The following is a 7,982-nucleotide window of genomic DNA, read 5'->3' as shown; positions in this document are numbered from 1 at the left end:
TACGAGTTCTTGAAACAGATGCTGCATGGTGAGTTTATAGATAATTTTTGGATGAAAAATTTTTGCCGACATTATTTAATCGATGTTGTGTTTGTTGAACAGACAAAATGAAATAAAAGCATTGTGTTTAAAGAATTTATATATCTTTATTATTACCCATTCTATAGGTTTAAAATCAGCCTTATTCCTACAACATTTCTGACCTCACATCAGTCATTATTTCAAGCGAACTAATACTTTAAGCGCTTAGAGATCGGTTGCTTCAAGAAGTGTGCGATCAGATTAATAATTTTAACAGCTAATTTCACATAGTACTCCAAGATTCACAAATTTCATATTGAAACCTCTCATATAATTATGTAATTACTGTATTTGCTATCGGCAATACAAGAAAAATCGGCCACAAGTGCATCCTAGGTCGGTAAAATTCGGAATTCCATTTCTGCCAAATTAGGTGTTTCTGATCGGAAAAATTGGGAGACTTAAGGTTTATAAAATATGAGCTTGAATTCAGCAAGAGGTGGGATTACTGACATACTTCATGATGACTGAATAATACATATATCATTCACAATGAAATATGAACACACTGAATTTTTCACTTCAGTTTTCTAACTCGAATTTCAACAATAAGCTGAATACACTTATAAAACTCTCCACGACTCCTTTACAGCATTTTACAGCAATTAACTAGTAACATTTTAAATTTGCGCAAACGGAAAACTTTTCAGAAGGAGCCATTGCAACGATTTGTTACACATCACAGGTCTAGAAGTTTTTCAAAGAGATTTTAACAAAAGCCTTACTAGCTGAATCGAAATATATAATGCGGTGGACTCCAGAAAGGCAACTCCGCGGTGAGATTTAAATCCTGGGAATGATTTCTAAGATATCTGGGTTCGAAACTATAGATTCTCTAAGACAGGTATTGGCAGAGTCAAAAACGGTCTTTCTATCACGAGGTCATGACGCAAAAAGGAAGGTTCTTATGCGGTGAGTCGTAAGAGTACGTTGACGACAGGGAGGTCGCTAGTAGAATTTTGCTGATTTTTGGGGTTCCTATCCTAACAGATACATTGTGGGAACGAAGCTTGCAGATTTGAGACTTAACCTGGGTTTCAAATCCAGTAAAGAGGTCTAGAAGATGTTCCTGTAGCCTTCCTTAAGCAGTCTAGGAACAAGAGTTCTTCTTGGGTATTCCTCTTTGAAGTTCGCCCTTTAAAGAAGTCTGCCTTCTTTTTCTTTGGTGAAATGGCGCGGCGATTCGAATTCTTCATATCGCCACTCATCCCATAGGATGATAAGGACGTTGAGACTTTTGGATATCTCTTAGAGTAATTGATGTTCTCACAGGAGTCCCAGTGATGTTAAAGCTATCAGGAGTTGCTGGCATACAAAAAAATGGAAAAACAAGCGAATCAGCCAATGATTTTCTATACTTTTAATTTTTATAGTCCTGGAGCACCTTGTGACATCTGAGATGGTATTTTTAAAAGTTTTTTACATTTTTAATAGGCCCGAAAATTGGCTATTCATTAATCAAAGAAAACAGTAACATAACAACACTTCTCTGTCCTGGAAAGGCCAAATTAGGCTTCTTACTTCAAGAAAGAAAAACCTCAGTTCTTTTCCTAGAGATGAGGAGCTCCAAGACTAATCAATGACTGTTTAGTCTGATCATAAACTAGCGTCAAATAATCACATAATCTATCACTATATCCAATTAAATCAACTTGTAATTTTGCAGTGTGTGAACTTACTTTATGGAGATAGGAAATCAAATTAAAGTTACCAAAAATGCTTGTCACAAAATGATCTACCGGATAGCTGGGCGTCTTAACATTAGGTTCGCCACAATGGCAGGAGGAAATTCTTTCAAAGGGGATTTCGTAGACAGGATGGTACTGTGCAAGGCTGTCGCTATTCTAACATCTTGAATGTAATTTCCAACGAGAGCAGTCATCTATTTACAAGTTTAAAACTTGTTTTAGGGGAACTAACATATGAAGAAGAGACGTTATCGTTTTGAAAGAGCCTCTTTGTCTTATGTGTAGAGGTTTTGGTCCTAATGTTTCTTGGAATTCGGATGGTCGACTAGTAGGAGATCTCTTCTTCCTAGGCACATCATATCTTTGGTAGCGGAACATCCTATTTCAGCCGTCTTATCTCAGCTCAACCAAAATTTCTTTTAATATTTTATCCTCGATAGTAAGATTTTTTGGTGAAGCGCGTTCTTAACCTTCTAGATTCTTTCTTATTTCTTTTAGCGTACGAGATGCCGCCTTGAATATGGATAGTGCTGGAAATAGAGGGCCCTCTGTTTCAGTTTCGACTGCAGCCTTAGGTTTCGAAATGGCAGTTTTTATTTCAACCTCTACTTTATCCCACTTTGCAGGAACACCGATAAAATTATATTTCTTTCGAGAGAGCTTTAATTGCTCAGTTTCTGTAGCCAGCCTCACGGTGCTTATAATACCCTAAGCTTCGTGGTCTTCCTTTTCTGCTCTGAGAGTATCACACATGTCTACTAGGAGTCCATCATACTTTGTGCCGATTCTTTTTGTTATCTTCTTAAAGGGTCTTTCTTCCTAATTTATTGTACCAACTGCATCAAGTTGCTCGTTCAGTTGCGCATCAAGAGCTTATTGGATCTTCAGAACGCCATAATCTAGCTCGATTAGATACTCAGTTCCGGAAATTATTTATGATTGGCAACAGGTTGTGGGATCAATATGATAGGCTGGTACTATACAAGAGGGCTTGGAAAAATTATATAGCGAGTGATTTGCATAATTAATGTAACGATGGTTTCGATATCTGCACAAGGTGCTCGGGAAATGTGTAAAACGATTGATTGGGCGAGTTGGTCCATCAATTGTTTTGGCCAGCGTGAACAGCAAAGGTTTTGGCAAATGGGTGCAATGATGGACTCGGTAAGTGGAGTTTGGGACCCATACAGTCGGTAAGCCTATCCATAAGAGAATAAAAATTAGAACTGTTATATCCTGTATGTGAAACTTTCATAACTTTTTCTGGGCAAAGTCACTGATTTCCTATACGGTAGGGGAGAGTACTTTTAAGATTTATTTGGGTGCTGAGTATTTAAGGTTAATTTTTGCGGCTATTCGTTTTACTTTTGAAAAAGTTATTCAACTCCGGGTTGAAACTGAGTCTCCACGTGACAAGCGTAATTCACAGCGTCACAAATTATAATGCGGAGCCTGATTTTGAAATGCGTTATCTAAATTTTTAATTACCTAATATCTCATAACTTCAAGTTTCTTTATCCGCTCATCCCATCATTCCGAGGATTGTGGACAAATGTAATCACTCTTCTTGCGTTTACGTTGTGAGTTTATCAGTTTAGGTTCAGGCCCAATGTCAATCACCCAGGTCGGAATAACATCCAAGCTCATAATCATGACTAGCTAATTCTCATATAATTTCTTTGTGTACTTAAACGGCTTACTAAGGGCTTATCGTTGGCTTTCTTCAGTATAATTTTACGCTCATTATCACTGGGAAATGCAACAATACCTCAATGGTATAGGGTCAGAAATGAGGTATATAGTTTCTACTTGTACTACAGTTATTCTGGAAAGAGCACCGGGACCATATTGTAGCAGTCTCTTTTGATGAACTATGAGATAGTTGTATTTTAGCAATGATAGAACCCACCGAACCAATCTACCTGATGGATTTATAAGGTTATGTAACGCATGCAAACGACTATGGTCAGTGATAACCGTAACGTGGTAGCCCTCAACTTAAGCACGAAACTTTTAAATGACCCAAATCACTACAAAACATTCTTTTTCAGTAATATTATACTTTTTTCAGCTAATGATAGAGTTATATACTAGCACAGAACATCACGTACTCGACTCCATCGATAGTCTGATGTAACTCAGCACCTAACATGGTATTGTTGGCATCAATTTGGATTTCAAAATTTCCATGTTTTTCTCTTGCGTAGTAACTTGCTTAAAGGTGATGCTCACGTCGCTTAATTTGGTATAAATCTTCGACACCATAAAGACATTCTTAGAAAATGCCTTAATGCTTTTAAATTGTTGGGAGTTTGATATTCTAATATGGATGAACCTTTATCGGGGACCTTTATTCTCTCGATAGGCAAAGCAATGTTGTTCCATTTTTGGGCCTATAAGACGATTCAAAAAACCTCTAAAATGTTGCAGGAGAATTCGTAAGTCTAAAAGGCATCCTTTTGATTGGGAAGAGCCCGCACTGCTGCCTGGTACCGTAAATTCAGTTTTATCGCGGCTTCGATGCTGAAATGGGATCTAAAGGAAACCCTTATGTATGATATTTGCGCATCCAAGATTTAGGGGAAGCTAAATAATGACGTTTATTAGGAGGGTGCCTTCCTAGGTGCGTCAATAGCATCCTCGGTCAAATTTGTCAGTCCTGATTTTTTAGGAGTTTCTGGAAACTCAGTATTTAAAAAGTTTTCAAGTACTACTGCCTCACTCGAGGTTGACTCACTTAGCCCGCAGCAGGTTTCAACTGTCTTTTCTTTTACTTCGCAATCAAAAATCTTTTAGGGATCTGCCTTACAATTCCGAGTTCGATCGACAATGCCTATCTGCTTGTCAACAAATTTCATAATGTTTAATCCTAAGGTTTCATAAATTCCTTAGATACTACTTTAATACTCCAATCGCTACTAGAACGATTAATTGCTGAAAATGCTGTAAAGACTTTTGGGAGAGTTTGGTAAGAGTATACAGCCTATTTTTAAAATATAATTAGAAAACTTAAGTGAAAAATTCAGCGTGTTCTTATTATTTAAGTGTCATTGATGTGATTTCAGTGTGTGTCATTCATCCCACCTCTTGCCGAATTCAAGCTCGTACTTGGCAAACCTAAAGACTCTTCATTTTTCCGATCAGAAACACCTAATTTGGCCGAAATGGGATTCCAAATTTTACTGACCTAGGACACAATTCTGTCTGAATTTCTTGTACAACCGATAACAAATAGAGTAATTATGAAATTATATAAGATGTTTCAATTAGGAATTCGTGAGTCGTGGAGTACTAAGTGAAACTATCTGTTGAAATTATTAATCTCATTCTATGTTTATATTAGTTGCACCATTTCCAAGATCATGAATAAACGGTTTTTGTTACGATTTTAGTATTGTTGAGTACTCAATTTTTATCAGATATAAGAAAAGTTTCTCTCGTACAGAAGATCCCTTTACCAAAATTTAAGAAAATGAGCTAGCTTGGCATTCCGTTACATCACGATTTGAATAGTGTGTTTAGGACAATAATAATAGCATAGTGTTTCACATTTGATTCAAGAAATATCGTAATATTTTATTCTGAGGTAATCGTTCAGAATTCTGGTATTTAAAACTGGTCCAAGAAGGACCAAGTGCCCTGGAAAGCTTTCATTAAGGAAGAAGAATAATTTCTCAAAGTTCGGAAAATTCCAGTTGTGGTGCCGAAATCTAATGCGACCAAAATGTATAATTGGTAAAATTGTAGCATTGCACAACATATATGCTGAAAGGGGAAAGTAAACGGCAGAGAGAGTTCAGTACCGCATGCAAGTTTGATAATAATTTATGCTACGTGAATCCAAAAACTGCCAAACGCTAAGCGCTCAAGATTTAAAATTAATAAAACCTCAGCATCAGGATTTTAAAAATTGTGCCCCAATGAGATAAATATCAACTGAGATCAATCTTAAAGTAATATACACCGCACTCTGTTCCAACCGAGCAAACGCTCAGCGCTCGCGATATACTATATCTGGCGCTTCTCAAAACTTCTGGACGCTAAAGGTTTCACATTTTTAATAAACAAAACGCCAATTTTTTAACGTTCCAAAACGTGTAGCGATAAGATTATCATCAAATAAGATTAACATTACAACAATAAATATCGCACGCTGGTCTAACCGACCAGACGCTAAGCGCTCGAGATATAGTCTAAAATTTAAAATATGCTTCCAGGAGCACAGATAACGTGTAAGCGTCAGGTCGAAACAAAGCGTGATTATTTTAAAGATTTACAATTTAGAATTTAAAGTTCAGCTATTCCGGTTAAAAATTCATAATTTTAGTTGAAAATTAATTAATTTTGCAATTTCTTTGGGTATTGTTTTGTTACTTATTGAAATTATTGATAGAAAATATAGCCTCTTAAGAATGCGTAGTGACTCACTTAAAGAGATAGAATAATTCTATCTTTTCCTATCCTTCGACTTCTATCTTTTCAATCTTTCTGCTTCCAGAAGGCTATTCGAAAAAATGTCTCGATCTGCACTTGCCTGTAACTCTTTAATTCTCATCTTAATACTGATAATTCTCTATAATTTTACAGTCAGTAGGTCTGGTAGTATAATTTAATACATAATTTTCAACAAAATAATTGTAATCCTCAACCAAAAGAGATTAATTTCAAATCAGATCGTTGCGATTTTTAATGCTCGGTCCGAGCTTAAATGTTGAGCATACTCTGCACAGCATTTGCTCAAGATAAATTCTCAGGTATTTTTGAATTGTGCATCAGGATTTGAAAAATTTAATTATTTTAATCTTAGATGCAAAATTAGTACTTTAGAAATTCACTTTCGCAGCAGAAAGATTGAAAGCGATAGAAGTTGAGGGATAGGAAGAGATAGAACTATTCTTTCTCTTCAAGAGAGTCACTTAGCATTCTTAAAAGACTATATTTTCTATCCATAATTTCAATAAGTAACAAAACAACACAGAAAAAAATTGCAAAATGGATTCATTTTCAACTAAAATTATAAATCTTTAACTAGAATTGTTGAATTTTAAACCATGAGTTTTCAAACTAAAACAATTAATCCATAACTTAAATAGTTGAATTTTCAACAACATATTTCATCTTTACTAAAAACGATAAATTGTAAACCAAGAATTGAATAATTAGACTTGTAGCTAAAAAATATATATTCAAGCAAAGAAATGAATTTTTAATTAAAATGATAAATCTTAAGCAAATAAAAATAATTTCAAGCAAATGAGCTTGATTTTCAACCATGTAATTTAATTTCCAATATGAAAGATGTTTTTTCACTTAAATGATAAATATTTGGACAGAATACTTGAATTTGTGAACGAAAAGAAGACATTTTTAACAACTAAAATTACTAATTTTCAACTGGAAAAAAATTCTTGGTCACTTCCCGGATTTTTTTTCGGTGCACAAACATTTTTAACGCTCAATAAAATGAAAAATTCAACTCTTTAACTAAACTTTTTTTATTTTTAGTACTAAAAAATAATCTAAAATATAAAGCACTGAAAATGGAACTATTGAATTTGAAACTTTTGAAATTTAATACTAAAAGTTTTTTAATTCAAAAATTTTGTATTTCATTGCTTAATAATGTATACGTAAAAAGTGAAAAGTAATAATACATTTTAATTTGACATTCAGATAATCTGCAGCAATTTTTAAGTTTTGAAAATGAATCAATTAAAAGATTCAGATTTAATTTTGAAACTATAAATCCACGTTATAATTTTGAATATTTTAGAATGAAGAATCAATGAACTTTAAAATTTTCAAAATTGTATTATTTTGAACAATTTTTAGCTACAAACGTTAGAAATTAAAAAAATTAAATTCTTTTAAAATATAAATATGCTTGAAAAGCTTTAAAAATTGATTCAAAAATATTGAAAAATCTCTCAGTGCGTTTAAATTTATTCAACCTTATAATTATTTTTGAAATTTGTTTAGAACGGCTAAATATCTTTTGAAATAAACAGAGTTTTTTACAATTTAAAGAATATCCCGCAAATTGAAAAAAAAATCTTAAAATCTTCCATATTTATTTTTGAAAATGTTGGATATATTTAAAAATCTTCTTGAATACCAGGTGTATACATATGAAACCGGTATTGCCATCTAGCGGCCAGTAGGCACACTGGTAGGCACTGTCGGAACTTACCATTTGTGCTAATTGGCGTATTG

At 34.0% G+C, this 7,982-nt stretch overlaps 1 protein-coding gene across 1 annotated transcript in view; it reads left to right on the top strand.

Moving 5' to 3' along the window:
* Nucleotides 1-2,804: 2,804 nt before the first annotated feature.
* Nucleotides 2,805-7,982, top strand: part of LOC117173898 — an 18,411-nt gene continuing 13,233 nt past the window's right edge. Inside the window, exon 1 of the mRNA XM_033362545.1 lies at nt 2,805-2,933. Coding sequence (XP_033218436.1) covers nt 2,805-2,933 — 129 coding nt within the window. The remainder of the gene's footprint in view (nt 2,934-7,982) is intronic.

This window comes from Belonocnema kinseyi, chromosome 5 (genome assembly GCF_010883055.1).
Source record: "Belonocnema kinseyi isolate 2016_QV_RU_SX_M_011 chromosome 5, B_treatae_v1, whole genome shotgun sequence".
Taxonomy (NCBI): Eukaryota; Metazoa; Arthropoda; class Insecta; order Hymenoptera; family Cynipidae; genus Belonocnema; species Belonocnema kinseyi.
This window is presented reverse-complemented; position numbering and strand designations above follow the sequence as displayed.